The 17,273-nt window shown below is 40.3% G+C and overlaps 3 protein-coding genes across 3 annotated transcripts in view; 2 read left to right on the forward strand and 1 right to left on the reverse strand.

Moving 5' to 3' along the window:
* The window catches only part of LOC110065893 (putative aminopeptidase NPEPL1), a 10,464-nt gene extending 9,156 nt beyond the window's left edge, over positions 1-1,308 (forward strand). Inside the window, exons 11-13 of the mRNA XM_020773065.2 lie at positions 296-338; positions 689-756; positions 878-1,308. Coding sequence (XP_020628724.2) covers positions 296-338; positions 689-756; positions 878-1,003 — 237 coding nt within the window. The 3' untranslated portion in view covers positions 1,004-1,308. The remainder of the gene's footprint in view (positions 1-295; positions 339-688; positions 757-877) is intronic.
* Positions 1,309-2,414: 1,106 nt separating this feature from the next.
* LOC110065897 (NADH dehydrogenase [ubiquinone] flavoprotein 2, mitochondrial-like) lies at positions 2,415-9,608 on the forward strand. Its single transcript, XM_020773071.2, has 9 exons — positions 2,415-2,522; positions 2,623-2,706; positions 3,533-3,595; positions 4,045-4,132; positions 6,419-6,518; positions 6,766-6,863; positions 8,003-8,112; positions 9,158-9,234; positions 9,384-9,608. Exons 1-9 carry the CDS (start codon positions 2,463-2,465, stop codon positions 9,475-9,477), a joined length of 774 nt encoding a protein of 257 aa, XP_020628730.1. The 5' UTR covers positions 2,415-2,462; the 3' UTR covers positions 9,478-9,608.
* A 1,038-nt stretch (positions 9,609-10,646) lies between these two features.
* Positions 10,647-17,273, reverse strand: LOC110065878 (mismatch repair endonuclease PMS2-like). The gene is made up of 4 exons (XM_089298033.1): positions 16,877-17,273; positions 15,337-15,688; positions 14,588-14,876; positions 10,647-12,846 (listed from the first exon to the last, which is right to left on the reverse strand). Exons 1-4 carry the CDS (start codon positions 17,212-17,214, stop codon positions 11,138-11,140), a joined length of 2,688 nt encoding a protein of 895 aa, XP_089154159.1. The 5' UTR covers positions 17,215-17,273; the 3' UTR covers positions 10,647-11,137.

Below are 17,273 nucleotides of genomic sequence, written 5' to 3' on the forward strand. Positions count from 1 at the left end.
TTGTTTCATTGTGATAAAAAAACGCGATGCTATCGTCGAGTCCCTCTCCGTAATCTAGTGAAATTCGCGCAGCCCCTAATCTCCTTTGCGAACGACTTTTGGGCTCGCCATCCCCCGCCCCTCTCACGAGTGTGAAAAGATTGCACAACAAGCGCAAAGAGCGTCACCTTACAAAGCAGGCTAGCAGTTCCATGATGCTACATATCTTTGAAATACGGCAGAAGAACACAAAAGGCTATTTTTCCAGCTTGCAATCCAACAGTGAACCTAACATAATTTTTTGCTTTTATTATAGAATCGCGATAATGCCCAAGTATCCTGTGCTGGTCTTTTTATTGGTAAGTATAATTACATGACGGTTTGCTATCTTTACACCGTCTGTAAAGACATTCTTACTTCATGTACATAAATCCATGTTTATAGTGTAGTGTGAACCACTCCCTTCTGTTTAAAGCTAGCGCCCTGGTGACAACATCGACTAATTTATTAAGAGGGTTCGAGAGTTGGTTTGTAGAGTTTTTTATTCTGCCGTCTCTGAGGCTTGAATGTTTTTCTATCTGTCCTTGGTCTCGGGTTCCATGAGAATTTTGCTTACGAGCTAGCGCTAACAGAGCATTGCACAGCTTCCTGACTGTTCTTACTGATTGGCATTTTTGTCATGTAAATTTTTTTTTGTTATTGCACTTAGGTTCCCATTTAGGATTTGACTACCCTGGAACATGGTTACATGTTGACATGGCCGCTCCAGTTCACATGGTAAGATGACTGCAATTTCAGTGGAAATACGTTAATTGAATGCTGTAGGCTGTCTTCAAGGCCTGCTGCAAACTGTTTTCAGTCATGGGGTCATTAAATGGATGTCTGGTTTTTGTTTTAGGGAGAAAGAGCTACAGGCTACGGAGTCGCACTTTTAGTGACCTTATTTGGAAAAGCGTCCTCTTCCAAGCTTCTTCAGAGCATTGCACCCGACCTACCGGCAAAGGATTCTGGGCTCGGTTTCTGAAGAAAATGTTGCTGTGTGTTGTATGCAGAGAATAAATGCTCAGCGGACTGCTGTAATTGCTAACTGCGCTTGAGCACTAACTAATATTTGAACTTGAAATAACGGCTCTAAGTTTTAACCCTATGTAGCCCCTAATGCCCAGTTTAGACGCAAACGTTCTCATGTACCGATTGGAACGCATTCGTCCTTAAAAAGCTAAATTGCTTGTACTAATTCACTGCTCTGTTCATGGTAAGCTCCACGTCTGAAACGGGCGCAGGGCGCAATATCGTTAATCGAATGAAATAAAAATATTACTTTTCATTGCTTGTTTGCTGAATTTGCTTTATTAAGTTTTCCATGAATCTAGAGAGAAGGACATCCGTATTCAAAAGAAATGGTCAACACATAGCTATGTTGATGCTCCATAAAGGACATATGAAGCGTTTCAGAGAACACAAAAAAAGAAAAAGAAAGAAAAAAAAAAAAAACTAGGGTACAGTTGTTGTTGTTGTTGTTGTTTCCTCTGTCTCTCTGTTCCATTAGATTACCAGAAGTACCTACCAACAACTTAAGCAACCAACAGCATTTTCAAGTGTGGCCTAACTTGACAAGGATATAATTCATCTGAGTTTAACCCCAATCCACCATATCCCAATATTTCCCGTGTCCCCTCCCCGGCAATTGAACTACAGCAAGCTTTTTTCTCAAACGAAAGCAACGTTATCTAACATATTAATAAGGTTTCGTTTCAGCTCAGTTCGGATGACCGCCTCTTTGGTTCTTGGGTGCTAAGTACGCAGACCTTTGTTAAGCGTGTCACGCATTTTGCCCCTAGTGTGGGAATGAAACCGACGTATGTTGTTAGTTCAGTGGGAGGGCGTGTAGGCTCGTTTACCAGTGTGCCCGCGTTCCTTGGGGAAGATCACGGCGGAGGAAATCGTTAGTAATAGTTAATAGTTATAGGGTATCCCTATTTTAATCCCTGATTTAATTGTTTTATGAATGTTAATTTTAAATAATCTTATTTTTAGCGTTTTGATAGGAATTTTGCGCAGGTCCACACCAGCCCTCGGGTACCTGCCTTATCAAAAAGAACATGTATGTAGTCACACGAGTTACTGTTTTCATCGACACGCAACCTTTTCCGAACACCTCTCATGTTTTTGAGCATACTATAAAATCCTTCAAACAGCCCACAACTTTGAACGTTTTTGGGTCTAGAAGTTCAATTACAATCGGCCAGAGAAATTTTCAGCCAACTAAGTGAATTATAGAGTTATCTCTACAAAATCGTAAGGAAATAGGAAAGGAATTCTGTATTGGAAAATATAATAAGTCCAAAATAATAAAATTAATAAAAGGCGTCCAAGAGACGGGACGTTCCTCTCAAAGGACATTTCATCATACCTTATTTGACGAAGTTATTGTCTCGATTGATTACCTCTGACCAAAGTCAGTCAATTTTTTTTTGGACGCCATGTTGTCGAGTTGGAGGACTTTGTCAAAATCCTTCTCACTTCTTCGTGATGTTGGCAAGGTAAGGACATAAACATATCGTACGATAACTATTCTAATTTTCTTTTATCAACTTTTAAAAAATGAAAGCGGCAAACTTATGACATAACATGAAATTGCAGGCAAGCCAACAAGCAGGCTCAAGTGTTGGCTCAAGATGTTTTCATCGTGCTGCAGTTCCACTCCTTTCAGATAAGCTCTTTGTGGTAAGTTTGCACGCTAAAAATCAAAGAGAATTTAGCTTCCACCCGAATCCTAGAAAAGAAAAGTGCTACTCACTGTATGTAACTCACACTGGCTACTATTTTTGATAGTTGATTGTAAGTTACGATATTTTTACAGTAAGTTACATAACAACCCCAAGCCAGATTTTGTATTCTTTGTTCAATTGAAGGGGGAGTTTGAATCAAAAGAAATCTTGGTTTACCCATGTACTAGTAGAGAAATGTGTACTAGTATCCCTCATTCCCCTTACCCTTATAATATTCAGTTACAAACTGAGAGTAATTAAAGAAACAATGTAAGAAATATTTTGCACAGAATATGTATATTTACGCACACAGTAATGGTCCAGGTGATTTTCGCCGTTGAACCAAGTTAGTGCTCTACAGTAAAGGAGCAAACTATTACAGTAGATGGACTACTCATAGTTTTCTCACAGACCATATTGTTAACATAGACTAACTGATGCTTCAGTGTATATGGAGATAAACTGATGAATGGGCCTACCTTGTGCTGGTTTACGAAACAGATTTGTTTTAAAATCCATAAGTGCTCAAAAACTGAATGGTCTATCTACTGTTATTATTACACACATGTATGTAACCAATAACACTTATAAATTCTTAATTTAGATAAAATTTGTCACTGATGTCATTTTAGTGTACAAAATGAATAACCTCTGTCTTTGTAATTTGATGCTCCTAAGACTTTTTGCAATCCAACAGGATCATGGCCCTATCTCATATGCATGTACATGAGCATGTACTCTCTGTTAACTAATACTGTGTTTTTTGTGGTTTTTTTTTACAGCATCGGGACACTCCAGAGAATAATGCTGATACTCCATTTGAACTTAATCAGAAAAACTTAGAGGTAAGTAAACCAAGTCCTTATACGTCCCATGGTGCAATGAGGACAGATGAAACAAAGTCCTTAAATATCCTTGTCATGGATGGTATTTTTTAGTTTGAATTCCTCTGGAAATTCCAATTTAGCTTCATGCTAAACTCTCAGTTTGTCAATTTTTCTACTCAATGAGTTTCTAATGTTGATAAACAGCCGACTGTGGGCCAGTTACATTATTTTTGCATTTTTCCCTCTTTACGCTCTCTGAACTGGTATTTTGTATTTTATGTTGGGAAACGAATCCCAGTAGTTGTCCAAACTTGAACAGAGTTCTTAATTTATCTTCCCAACCATTTTTGTAATAATGTTTGAACTGTCTGACTGGTCAACAGAAGGTCATAGTGTAAGAACTCAGGAAGTTTTTTTTCTGATTTCACTGACTCAACTTTCTTGTGGACACATGTTGTTTCTTTTAGAGAGCTAAAGTAATCATGGAGAACTACCCTGCCGGACACAAGGCAGCGGCTGTTATACCCATACTGGACCTTGCACAGAGACAGCATGGTATGAAAGCAACTCATAGTTTCAACATTTTGAAGTACAGGCCTCAATTATTTAAAAACAAAATGGTGAACACCTTTCTCCAGATAAATCACTAGTACTCAGTAGATATTCAGGGGTCTTATGTGCTGCTTGGCATGAACACGATAGGTGAAGGTGATTCCATAGATAGTGCAGTTTGTTTTGGTAACACTTACATGTAACAACTGGATAGTGATTTATTTAGTGGAGCCACCACCACCCTTTGGCCAACTGTGGTCAGGTGACCTTAACCACCTCAGTCATACAGATGAATAAAATAGTGTAGACTTCAATTTAGTTTTTCTTTTGACTGCACAATACATTTAGGGATGCTTAATTTATTTTGTTAAAAACAAAGTAACCTAAACGTTGCTTATGAAACATTGTGGTGACTGAAATATAACTGAAGTTTTAGCGAAATTAATAACATTTTGTCATCATCGGATGTAATTGTCATTTATTAATTTCACTCATTTTTGTGTTGAAAATATTCCCTCAAGCTTTACTTATTCAATAGCTTAAGGTATCAGTATAACCCATTTGACCATCCGGGCGCGGTCCGCTCTAGCGTTCGTGGCTTTAACAAAAACCCATATAAACCGTATATTTACTGGAAGCTTAATAACTACAGATTATGACCCGACCTGTTTAAAACGGTAGAAATTTACCGTGTTTCGAAAATGTGAATATATTTACAAAGCTTCACGAACCATAAATCAAGGTATACGCCCGCTCAATTTAAGTCGGAGAAAACGATTAACATCGCGTCCGTTTCTTCACACATTGACCTCAAAAACCGTGTCTCAGATTTTTGGCACATGCGTTTGTCATTATTTTACAAGAGGATAAAGTTAGAAAAGGGAAAAAAATAGGACTGCCCGAGAAAAAAAGGCATAACTTTTTAATGAAAAGAGTAATCAGAATTCGCAGGCACCGTTTTGTCGGCGATCGTTCTGACAACATTCTCTACGAATTTCAGCCAATTTGGTCCAGGGGCTGCCGACCTGGAACTCGAAATGCACGTACAACTCGCCTATTTTTTACTTTCGAGAAACAGGGAAAAAATAAAATTCAGCGGCATCCAAGTGTTATGAGATTATCACACCAAGGGAGACACCGCAGGGGAATCAACTTTCTGTATAACAATAGGACTGTGACAGTTAACATGGAACAGGTACAAATTTCCGCGCGGCGCGCGGTAAATTATTCACCAGTGAATAAACCGCTTTTTCATGTGTGAAGTCAGAATTCCAAATTTAGTAAACGTGAAATTATCTTTTGATTTACTATATTAGCGTTCGAAATTTTACGTATCGGTTGACTAATCTTCAAAATTATGACCATGTCACTGTTAACATGCCGAAGGCCCGCAGAAGGTCCCCGAGAAAATGCAAGCGCTCAAAAGGAAAAGCTGGAGAGGACGTCGTAAACGGGACTACATCGACTGATGTTGATGCAAAGGCAAAGATACTGGAAGAAATGACAATAGCTGGGTAAGAAAAAAAAACGTTGCACTGCTGATTCTAATTTTGTACAATCAATCTGCCTTTCAATCTCGTCCACTTCTCTTCGTCAATCTCCTCTGCTTCGACAGTTTCTTACAACAGTATTTTAGCGCGGCTTGCGTTCATTTCGGCCTGCTCGCTGGCTTTGTGATCGCGATCGTTGTCGAGTTCATTCAGCAATTTTTCTTGATTGTAAAATGAACCCTTTGCCGCTTTCCGCTAATTTAGCGGCCCACTCTTTGTTGAAAGTGTTTTTCGCCTTCTTTGGCCTTCCTTTAGCCGATGAAAACGGGCAAGATCGCTCTGTCTTCTTCGAAGACATCCGGCACTGATTATGGCGCGCGAATCGCGTGTCAACTCAGCATGATCTTGATGGCATGTGGTTTCTTGCCTCGATAATTAATTCATTTGACAGAACTTGTCAACTCTCAATTAAGTAATTAATATGCAAAACAATCTTTCTCGCGCAATAACCACCGGCAGATATAAGATTTTTTTGTGGAGCTTTTTTTATCTTAAAGATTACTTGAAGATTTATCCAACCGCTTAAAAAAGTAAAATTATGCAAAATGGCAAATTTTCCCCTTACTGATACCTTAAGTTCTCAATACTAGTGACAAACTACTAATATTAAAAACTTGGTTTCTTACCAGCTGAATACATATTAATAGCAGCTCTCCACTTCATGTATCTCTGTGTCAACACTGTACCATAACACATTACTGCTAGTAGCACCTTGAATTTTGTATGATTTATCTTTCAGGTTGGGTACCAATATCAGCAATGAACTATGTTGCTGATTTGTTGGAGATGCCAAGAATGAGAGTGTATGAAGTGGTAACATTTTACACCATGTTTAACAGGTTTGTTTGTCTGTGTACATACTCCTTTGTCCTATTCTGTTGCTTTTCAACTGACTGATACATTCAGTTATAAATCTCAATATTTGGACTTTCATTATTGTTGAACAACAGTGGTTGAGGGAGGGGTGTTGTTTAGCTGGTTTAGAAATTGTGATTTAGGATGCTTTTTCTTCCATAAGTTGAGGAAAATGATATTGCTTGGCAAGTAAGTGTATGGTTAAAGCAATACAATTATTCTGCCTTTCAGGGAGCCTGTTGGAAAATACCACATCCAGGTGTGCACAACAACACCCTGTCAACTGAGAGATTCTGACATGGTTGTGGATGTTATTTCCAAGAAATTAGGTATGCTAAGTACATTGCTGTCAGCAATAAATTTGCACAGTACTGAATAAACCTTGAACATATTTGACAGCATTAGATTAGATTGTTATATTTTTATTGTTTTGCACTATTTACAAAAATTATAACTTTAACAGTATTTACAGAAATTACATTAATTAAAAAGAGAAAAGAAATATAACAGTAAATAGCCAAAATGAAATGTGCTCAGTGACCAAAGTAGCATAGGCTTTCGTGTTGGTCACTGACACGTACAAACAATGGACACGACATATCAATTATATTGATATCAAAAAAGTACAAAAGGAAAAAGATACATATACATGAACAATAAACGCGTAAAACGATGGCAGAACGTAGATAAACTACATGCAGAATATAAGCAAGCTATACAGAAGAGTCAGATTGATTGTTTAAAAGGTATACATGTAGTTGGGCATTGCATTGGACAGCTAAGAGTGTGAAAGGTCCTATTATAACCATGATTGCCATATTACCATTACCAAATTTACAACAGTCCGATCAGTAGCCCTGCTTACTTTTGCTGTCTAGCAACATTACATTTAAGTTTAAGTCCTGATGTCAACATGAGTATGCTACTGTATGCCATGGGTATTAATGGGTATTTTTGGCAAGGCATGTTGGAGCCAAAATCTGAACCATGGTTCTGCCAAACTTGCTTGTGGATTTCCCCAAGTGTACCAAATAGCTACAATTAGATATAATTAACACACTTGTAGTATATCATAAAGTGATACACCGACAAGTAGCCCTATACATCTCTCACAATGCAGACTGTGGACATAGTGGTCCAATAATGTGCTGGACTTTTGACCAGTCCGGGTTCACTGTGGAAATAATACTGACTTACATGTAGTGGATCTTTGTCCAAAATATTGAATGGGTGCAGACAAACAGGTAGTGCAACATAACAACAACGCTGGAGGGGGGGGGGGGGGGGGGTGTCACATGGAATGGACTAACATCCAATTCAGGGGGGATTACAATTCTTGTAATCACTTTATTTGTAGAAACCCCGTGTTAAGCACCACTGTGAGAAGTATTGGTACCAAAACCTTGCACTTATTTTTTGTTGTGACACTTAAAGGCTAACTCAAAATGCTCTGCATTCATTGCTTTAGGAATCAAGATGGGTGAAACGACTAAAGACGGCATGTTTACTCTGACATCAGTGGAGTGTCTTGGAGCTTGTGTTAATGCCCCAATGATGCAGATTAACGATAACTACTATGTGAGTAGCACCATCTCCTTGAAATGTTTAGATAATACATCAATGCCATAACATTCATCTCAGCTGGGACCTGGGCTGTTTCACCCACAGAGAGCATAGTTCTCACATTTCCAACATCCACCGTTACCTTAGTTTTTGGGTCTGCCAACGACCTGTTCAGTATGGGAGTTCACGTTTCTCTTCATCATGCCCAGGAAACTTCAAAGGTTGCGTGATGAGAAGAGTGATTTTCGCGCAATACGTGACGAGCCCAAAGAGCAACTTTGAAGGTCTTGAAGGAGGTTAATCTCAAAATCAAAACCGGACTTATTCGCCGGCTAGCTACATGTATATCTAATATGGCCTGTATGCCATACAAAATGCTGGTAATATGCAAGCTGGTAACATCTCGGTACCTTTGAAATGAAGGAAATTGCAGCGTGGAAAGTTTTTGCATGATTAAGCACTTAATGACTGGCGCCGAAGGGAAACACTGAGTTTTGTTTCCCCGAGACCCTCAGTGTTCCCCAAGGCGAGTCACTGAGGTCGAGGGGGAACAAAACTCACTGTTTCCCTTAGGGCCAGTCATAAAATGCTTTATGTCCGTGTTGCTAATAAGGATCAATAAGCAATTGGATTATGAGCTCGAGATTTCTATCGCGTGATAGCTGACGAGGGCGCAGCCCGAGTCAACTATCACGCATAGAAATCGGGAGCGAATAATCTAATTGTTTTAGTATAAATTATCTACTAGACGTTCAGAACTTTCTATAAATCCCCCTCACAGATACCTCAAAAACGCAAAGAAGTGGCCATCATTTTGTTAACAAGCGCACACCGTTACGCTACTTACTATCTATCACCGAATAGACATTGAGTAGCGTAGCCAATCAGAGAACAGCATTCCTGATAGAACGCTAGTAGAGTTACACTAATATCGGATATAACGTACGAATAATTTAGGCATTAAAACACTTCCGTAAAAGTATCTGGCGCGCCGTATTGTGTGGTAAACATAGTCTAGGCGTTGATAGTGGACTTGCTAAATATCTGTTGAATTTTCTAGGAGGATCTCTCCGCCGAGGACACACAAGAAATTCTTGATGACCTCATCGCTGGAAGAACTCCAAAAGCAGGGCCCAGGTTAAAATTTACTTTGTTTTTTCAAACGTTTTTTTTTGTGTGTGTGTGTGTTCGTATGTTCGATAGTTTGTTCGTTCATAAGTTGCGTGCCTCTATTCTGTAAGTTTTCGTTTTTCATTGCAATACTAAGATGTAGTACATTTTCCCAGGAGTGGGCGATTTTCCTGTGAGCCCGCCGGAGGCCTGACGACGCTGACTGAACCACCAAAAGGACCAGGCTTTGGAGTACGAGCAGACCTTTGAACCCTTTAAATGCTCATGCGATTTTATCGAGCTGTGTAAAATAGATTTCGAGTTGAAAGCTCGTGTATATGTAATCCTGTGACATGCTGTTTGTGATCACATCTGACCAATAAATGTAAGATTTTATTTTATATGAGCTGAAGTTATTGTGCCCAAAAATTTTAGTCTGATTTTGATGCAGCACAGAGTTGTAGCGTGAGTTGCGCGACGTTTTCAATACTCTCGAGACGTGCTACGCTATTGGCTTATTCTACTTTTCTTCTTAGTGGTGATTGGCTGATAAGACATTGGCGAGCTCATCATTTCAGGAAAAAAAGCAACTGATTGTTCATTGTTGAGCTACGCTGTAACACCTTGAAGAATTTATATCTAACTATTCGAGCGCGCGTAAAGTGCTCCCGTACGAACGAAAGAGTTTTCACCTCATTCAGGCCGCGCACCAGACTTTTAGCCACGATTGAAAAGTGGGCGTCCAAAATGTGTTATGGGATCTGCTTAAATGAACAATTTATAAAGCAAAATGTGAAAAATAAAACAATTTTCTGTAAAACGTGGGCGTCCAGAGGACGCATGTGCACCCATCTGGCCAAAAGCCTGCCGTGCGCCATTATTTTGTCTCGCCCCAAATTTCCCGCGACCAGCAGGCAAGAAACTCTTGGCTCGTAGGGGAATGCTTGCTACCGCAGGCTTCACTATTCGTGGTAATTCATGTAATCTTCTCAGAAAAGGAATATGCAATAAAATTACTGCCCACCCCATCCCCCAAAAGTGAGAAACGGGTTCCACGACACTCTCCTGGGATACCCAGGAAACTAAACGCCCAAAGATCTTTTCTGAATTGCCATTATAAATTCTTCCTCCTTCCCTTGGTCTTGAAGTTTCCGAGTGTAGTTTAACTGCAGAAAAAAGATTCACAGTGCGAGAAACACGTTTGCAGTGTACCCTTTAAAATATCCTGACCAGCGGAAAAATCGCAAATCCATAGTGCACACCATGAAAAAAAAAAAAAAAAGCAGAACCTTACCAACGCAGGAGTGGGTTGCATTTTGAGGAACTAAAGAAAGGTTTGGAGTTCTGCTAATGAACAGTCCCGTTTCCGTTAAAGTTCTGTTTCTATGGGCTGTATTTCGTCCAAGTCTGAACGAAAAGAAAACTGACAGTTGGAAAACTAACGTCTGACGTCTTTATTCTTTACGATAATATATTAAGGTTAGAAATAAAGAAAACGTATAATTTTCATGTCATACAGAAAAATAAAAATAAACTCAACTATGAATCGGAAAGATACTGGACATAATGAACCTAAAACAGTTTCAGGTCGAACAGCAATTTTCAATCCAAACATGATAATGACAGCTTATGCATACAGAAGATTACGAGATGTCTCATGCATGGTGGGCCAACAAAAGAACAGCTTCTTCACCAGAGCATGACTAAACGCTCTTCAGACCAGGTTAGATATGCAACAGGTGAGTCAGTTTTCAGTTCAGATCTGATGATGGCAGCATGCCAAGATTCACCACATGTCTCATGGTGGGTCGACCGTGAGGACAATTTCACGGACGCTCAATCTCACACGTGAAACAGAATCTTTTTCATCTGAGCATGACTTCCGACCAGGTAAGACATAAAACAGGCGAATCAGTTTTCAACTTAAATCTTATGACGGCAGCATACCAAGATTCACCAGATGTCTCATGGTGGGTCGACCATGAGGACAGTTCCAGGGATGCTCAATCTCACCCATGTGACACAGAATTTTCTTCATCTGAGCATGATTTAAAGCCGTTCCAACCATGATTGACATGCGACACGCTCGACTCGCAAACATTTTTCTCACTCTAGAAGGTCTGCACATCACACCAGGGGAATCACTCAACATGAAAATCAACTCTTCGATATCCTCCACACCAAAGGTCCAGTTCCTGCTCGTGGGAAGGGAAACCAGTTTGATTTTTTTCATTGCTTCGGCGTTTGGATCAATCTCAAATTCGAATCCATTCTTTCGGAATATCTCCACATTGTCCATGAGGATAGCTTCGTTAGCAGCCGTTAGTTCAAGTTTCTGCGGAGCAATGAGACGCTGCGACTTTATCGTTGTGTTTCGCTGTTGATCTTCGAAGTTAAATTTCTCATCTGAAGCGTGTTGATCGACTATAAACAAATCATTATCCAGCTTTGTGATAATGAAGCCCAAATTAAACTGACCTAAGACTTCCATCCTTTGAAACATCTCTTTGCTGATGTTCTTTCTCAGTTCGTTTTCAGCGCTGGAGTTGCTATCCGGTGCAATCTTGGCTCTAAACAAGCGAGCTTCAACTGCCCCAGAGCTCTCTCTTTGCTGCGTCTTTGGCTTCCTCTTCAGTTGGTCCATACTAAAGTTCACTGTAACTTCTCTTCTGTTTCTAAAAACACGATCCGATTTCGAAGACTTGATACGTTTGGGAACAACAAGTATGGATTCACTAGATGAGTCTTCCTCGATACCTGTTTTCCGTTGATAGATCGTAGCTCTGCTGACCTTTTTCTGATGGTTTGTCTCCGAACGAGTTGAGTCACTCTGCACGTTTTCCCTCTCCTCTCTTTTAGGATGACTTTCTTTCAAACGAACATCACTACTTGATTCAAAATTTTGGGTGGAATTCTCATCTACAAAGAATTTTTCACTGGCTCTCTCTTTGACTTCAATGACTTTTACATCGTCATCACTTGCATTCTGTCCACTGCAGTCTTCGTCACCAAATTCTGGAATGGAACGGTCCACAATGAAGTTTCCCTTATCGACTTTTTCCCTGATTTCAATAGCGTCTATATCACTACTTTCACACTTTTCGTTTTGGTCTTCATTCTTTCCAAAGCCGTAAGTAGCAAACGAACGCTTTCCTAGTGATCCAGTCGCCACTGTCGAGGAAGAACTTCCCACTCCTTCTTCCCGAATAAAGATACTGGTAAGCTTTACTTGTTTACTACAAGGCTCCTTAGCTTTGTTTGCCAGATCTTCATCAAGAGACGAGAATTTCCTCTTAAAGCTGCTAAGTGAAGGGAACTTTCCTTTTTCGATAGGCACGTCGGACCTTGATGTCAACACAGTCGCCGGCTCCACAACCTTTCTGTCTTGCTTCACTGCAGTGCACGAATCCTCATGATTCTGCAGTTCCCCAATCTCACGAGAACTGACACTGTCAACGTCTCTCGACAGGAATGAATCGGATAGTTTTATCTGCGTTAGAGGTTTGTAATTGATATCAAATGAAGCCGTGCTAGGGTCATACATTCTCTTCAAAGAGGTTCTAATGGTGGCCAGCAGGACCTTTTCTTCCTGGACAAACACCTGACGCTTGTCAGGAGTGACATTCACATCCACCCCATCTAAGGAAGAAAGATCGATACTATTTAGAAATTAAAACAACATTATACATGTAGTTGCACCATGAACCCATAGAGCCATGTAACACTTTAGGCTTTTGCAAGTATTACAGAGCTATCATACCAGGGAGGTGGCCGAACACAGTCTTCGCGCGCGCTTTTGCTGATGCAATTCAGCGCGTGCACAAGGATTGCAAAAGACAAACACGCCGTCAATAGAGCGATCATTTATTTACTCAACACCCGCACTATCTGTGCTATTTTTCTCTATAATTGAAAGCAGTGTATTGATTGCTTTAGTCTTTTATCACAAAGATATGTTAGAAAATGTAATTTGTGATAATCGGTATTGACATAAATTAATACTTTGCCGACACGGAACAGAGAACTGGGTGGGAGAGTAGTACGCGAAGGCTCCTGGGTAGTACGTTTGTAAAAAGAGACGGTTCAGAAACTTGTGACACTCTACGGTCAGCCTTGCCACTAGCGCTTTCCCATAAGGTTTATTTTTATTGTGTAATTAGCGTCATATGATTTGTTTTTTCATTCTGTTGTTTATAGGCCAACCTTAAAACCCCAAAGGTGGCGCCACTGCATTTGGTCGGGGGTACACGGTCCCTATTTTTCCTAACAAGAGGTTTTTGGGGTTTACGTGTCCGGCTTTGGCGCATGTAGGACGTTACTTGATGTATCCTTATCCACTTTGTTGTAAGCTTATTGTCGCAAATAAAACATATCTTGGGCCTGGCTGACCAACGCGCCCATGCCTCAACCTTTCAGTGTGTTCGGTTGTGTAGTGAAGGCAAAATAGGTAACGATGCAAAGAGCCCAGCAATTCTCAGCTTTTTCTTTGTTACCAAAAGAACCCAGTTAAATGCAACGCATGCGTAGTAAGTCAAAAAATTGCAATTGAAAGAAAAATTCCACTCTCGGAAATACACCTATTTCTCGAGAACCACTCATTAGAATTTCACAAAATTTGGTACGAAAATACTTTAGGAAATAAATAACTGGAGTATTGAAAATAATTGAACTTTAACAAAGGAAATTCTAGATATTCCAGTGAACCTTCAACAAGGGATAATTAAAGATCTCTCTGTTAAATTATTAGCAAAATGGTGTTAACTTGTGAGAATCGTTACAAGTTTGTTGCATGCAAATTATAAAGAAAATCTAATGCCTAGATTTTCTACAAATAAACAAAACCGCTTTTAAAGGCCTTTTTATTTTTATTCATCATGCCATGGCAACAGGACCCACGTCAGCTTAACCATCAAAAAACCAACTTTTGTGTTGTTAACTTGCTTGCTGCCATTTTTGGCGACTGAGAGATCACGGGTTTTAGAGAAAAAAGTGAATGAAACACAGGTATCAAAAACTGTGTTCAGCCACCCTAAGTCAATACGTCTCTACTGGTTGCAAAATCAATAATGTAATGTATTATTACATGGCAAGGTTGTCTTAAGGTAAATCCGAGCGTTCTCATGGGTTCTTTCTTGGTCAAGATTTTGCAGCCATGGGATCGTTTCTATGGAAACAGCCATAAGTCGTGTATTTTTCCGTTTTCAAGTGCCATAAAATAAACTTACTAATCCACCATAAACTTCCAAAAGAAACACCCCCCCCCCCCCCGAAAGTAGTGTCCCCCTAAAAGTAGAGACCCCTATGAAATAGTGAAGGTAGCAATGATTCCCATGTTTGGCTTAACTACATGTCAGTGACTCTTTACGTTTAATTAACTCACCTCTTGCAAGGGAAATATCCAGCATAACAAAAGGATACTGGTGTCTATTGTACATGTGATAAACCTCATTGATGACCCGAGAAACTTTCCCAAGCTCGCAGGGTCGCTTATTGATGTACAAGAACTGACGATCAGCAGTGCTGCGCCCCATTCCATGATCTGGTTTTGAAACATATCCAGTAATCCTGAAGAGGCTTTCCTGTATATTAATTTTTGATGCATCAAGGCCAAATTCATTACAGTCTTCGTCAGCAGGCACAGACTGCTCAAATACCACTATAGTTTGGATCTAAGAGAAAATAAGATCCTGTCAACACAGTGAAGCCATCATAATTAAATAGTATGATGACACAGAGGTGATTAACACTGAGGGTAATTTCTGTTTAAGAACATAAAATGAAGTAAAACAAAAATGAATAGAAACTCCTGTTACCCCCACACAAGTACTGACATGCCCTAACCAGCACCAGCACTTTCTCCAGGGGATGAAGGTAAGAGGTTTGAGCGTACCTTGAATGGGTGGGGGGTACTAGTTTATGAGGAAACCTGGATGAGCAAGAAGACTTGAGTGGTAGGTAGGGCACTGGGGTGTGAGAGGTACAGGGTAAGAGAGCATAGGGGTGTATATGACTTCTTACAGCATACAGCTGAAAAAGAAATATTGTCATAGGAACTGAAGCTTTATTCTGTAATTCTATTGGTACCCCAGCTGGAAGATTAACAAGAGAACAGCAGTAAGATTCACCCGCCTGTTTTCGTCCAAAGACACAAGTGATGTTATCCTTTACTTGCTCGCTTCCATTTGTTGACACAATGGTTGTTTTCTTTCCCTTTTCCACTTGGTTACTGCATGTTATCCTGACACCTGTACTAACAAGGCAATATCCTTGTAAAACATGGACCAGTTTTGAGAACTCCCTTTTGATGTTTCGCAGAAACTCTCTATGACGTACAGGTAGGGTTGAAAACAGATTTTGCAAGGACACAGTAGTGCCAACATCCCTGGCACAAGGATTCTTAGAAAGCAGTCTTCCCTTGTGATCATACTCTAGCCTTGTTGCTGCAGCTTGAGACGAATGATGAGTCACTATAGAAAGCTTACTATGGAGAAATCATAAGAAGAACACGGGTTAAACAAATACATGTAGTTATTAAAATTAACTTTCATACTGTATTCTAAGAAAGGTGGAAAGAGTCTCACACAGGAAACCGGCCGAAAATGTTGAAAGCCTGCCCCATAGCATGAAGTGACCTGGAGTATTGACACTTTCTCCAGAATGGGATGCCAATCTATCATGTTCCGAGAAGCGATCAGTTTTCCAAGAGTGTAGCTCGAGGAAAACTGGGTGCTTTCAACCAAGTTCACTTCAGTCAGTGTACATGACATTTGCAGACTTTTAACTAATATTGCATTCCCATTTCCATTATTGACAGCTAACCGTGACTAACCAGAGTGCTATTCAGGCTAACTTGAGTGATATTCAAGCTAACTTGAGCACTGTTTGGACCTAACTTTTTTGGTCTTACATAATGCCTCCCCAACCCCCTCCCCCCCCCCCCCCCCCCCCCAGGAAATTACAATCTCTTCTGTGGAGGGAGTATGGATATTTTCTGGAACCACACAATACCATACACTGCACTCCAGCTGGAGTCAGACAACATGCAAATCATTAGGTCACCACATCTCTCCATGAACCAGCATCTCAAAGGAGTTGACGACTCACAAGTAGAAGCCTAAAAATGATGGGTCTCCTGAGAGAACAAAAATCCCCTACCTGGAGGTATATAAAAAGGACTGGGGTGCTCATCAAAAGGGTTATAAAAAAAGCAGTTTTGTAACCTCTTAGGGTGTTTAACCTCCAAAGGTCCACAGCAGGAGCTTTGCGGTACCTTTTAGGGTATTGAGCTGAAAAAAATATGCCAGAATATAGTGCAAAAAAAAAATTCAAGCCATACCCACAGAGTAGGCTCTTAGTACCACTTAGAAGTTCTTTTTAAACTTTCTGACGAGCACCCCTTCCTTTTTATATGGGAGTCCCCCAGGCAGAGGCCCTCTCACTGCATTCCCCCCCCCACCCCCCCCCCCCCCCCCTCCCAACAACCCTTTTTTGAGATATTGAAGGCCGGAGGCGTTCGGGAAGCGATATTTAGAGATTCATCTGCTTAAAAACGGTGTCCATTTCCCATCAAATCCCCTTGATTCATGCCTCCAGAAAAACACCGTGAATTCTAAGTAGCAATTTTCCCGCCAAATTCCAACTTGAAAATCGAACACTTAATCTTACTTACCTTAGCGCACACAGAGAGCTAAGCGCCTCCCCCCTGAAACCAAAGGTTTCAACACTTGTCAGATCCGAGAAATCTCTGAGTTTAGAAGTATGGTGCTTCAAAGTTAAAGCTTCGAAATTAAGGGGTTCCACACCGGATCCATTGTCATTGACTTCCAAAACATCAGCGCCATGATTTTTCAGCTTAATATCAATGTTTGTAGCTCCAGCGTCCAAGCTATTTTCAACAAGCTCTTTCATAGCGGTTGCGATGGTCAAGACAACCTGTCCAGAACAAATCTGATGGACAGATTTCTGATCAATCGCTTGGACAACTGGCGAGAAGGTCGCAGCCGCCATTTTCGATAGCTTCGGAAGCCAGACAGCTTCTTCGGACGACTTCGGAAAAGTTCGAGATT

The sequence above is a fragment of the Orbicella faveolata genome, unplaced genomic scaffold (genome assembly GCF_042242905.1).
Source record: "Orbicella faveolata isolate gen_17 unplaced genomic scaffold, um_ofav_v1 contig_3, whole genome shotgun sequence".
Taxonomy (NCBI): domain Eukaryota; kingdom Metazoa; phylum Cnidaria; class Anthozoa; order Scleractinia; family Merulinidae; genus Orbicella; species Orbicella faveolata.

Excerpts from the sequence above, each read along its gene's own strand:
- LOC110065897 (XM_020773071.2), top strand. The coding sequence starts at position 2,463 with ATGTTGTCGAGTTGGAGGACTTTGTCAAAATCCTTCTCACTTCTTCGT. Across the intron at positions 4,133-6,418 it reads CCTTGCACAGAGACAGCATG|GTTGGGTACCAATATCAGCA; the intron begins GTATGAAAGCAA and ends TTTATCTTTCAG. Across the intron at positions 6,864-8,002 it reads TGTTATTTCCAAGAAATTAG|GAATCAAGATGGGTGAAACG; the intron begins GTATGCTAAGTA and ends TCATTGCTTTAG.
- LOC110065878 (XM_089298033.1), bottom strand. The coding sequence starts at position 17,214 with ATGGCGGCTGCGACCTTCTCGCCAGTTGTCCAAGCGATTGATCAGAAA. Across the intron at positions 15,689-16,876 it reads AGCTCTCTGTGTGCGCTAAG|TAAGCTTTCTATAGTGACTC; the intron begins GTAAGTAAGATT and ends ATTTCTCCATAG. Across the intron at positions 14,877-15,336 it reads GTGTCTTTGGACGAAAACAG|ATCCAAACTATAGTGGTATT; the intron begins GCGGGTGAATCT and ends ATTTTCTCTTAG.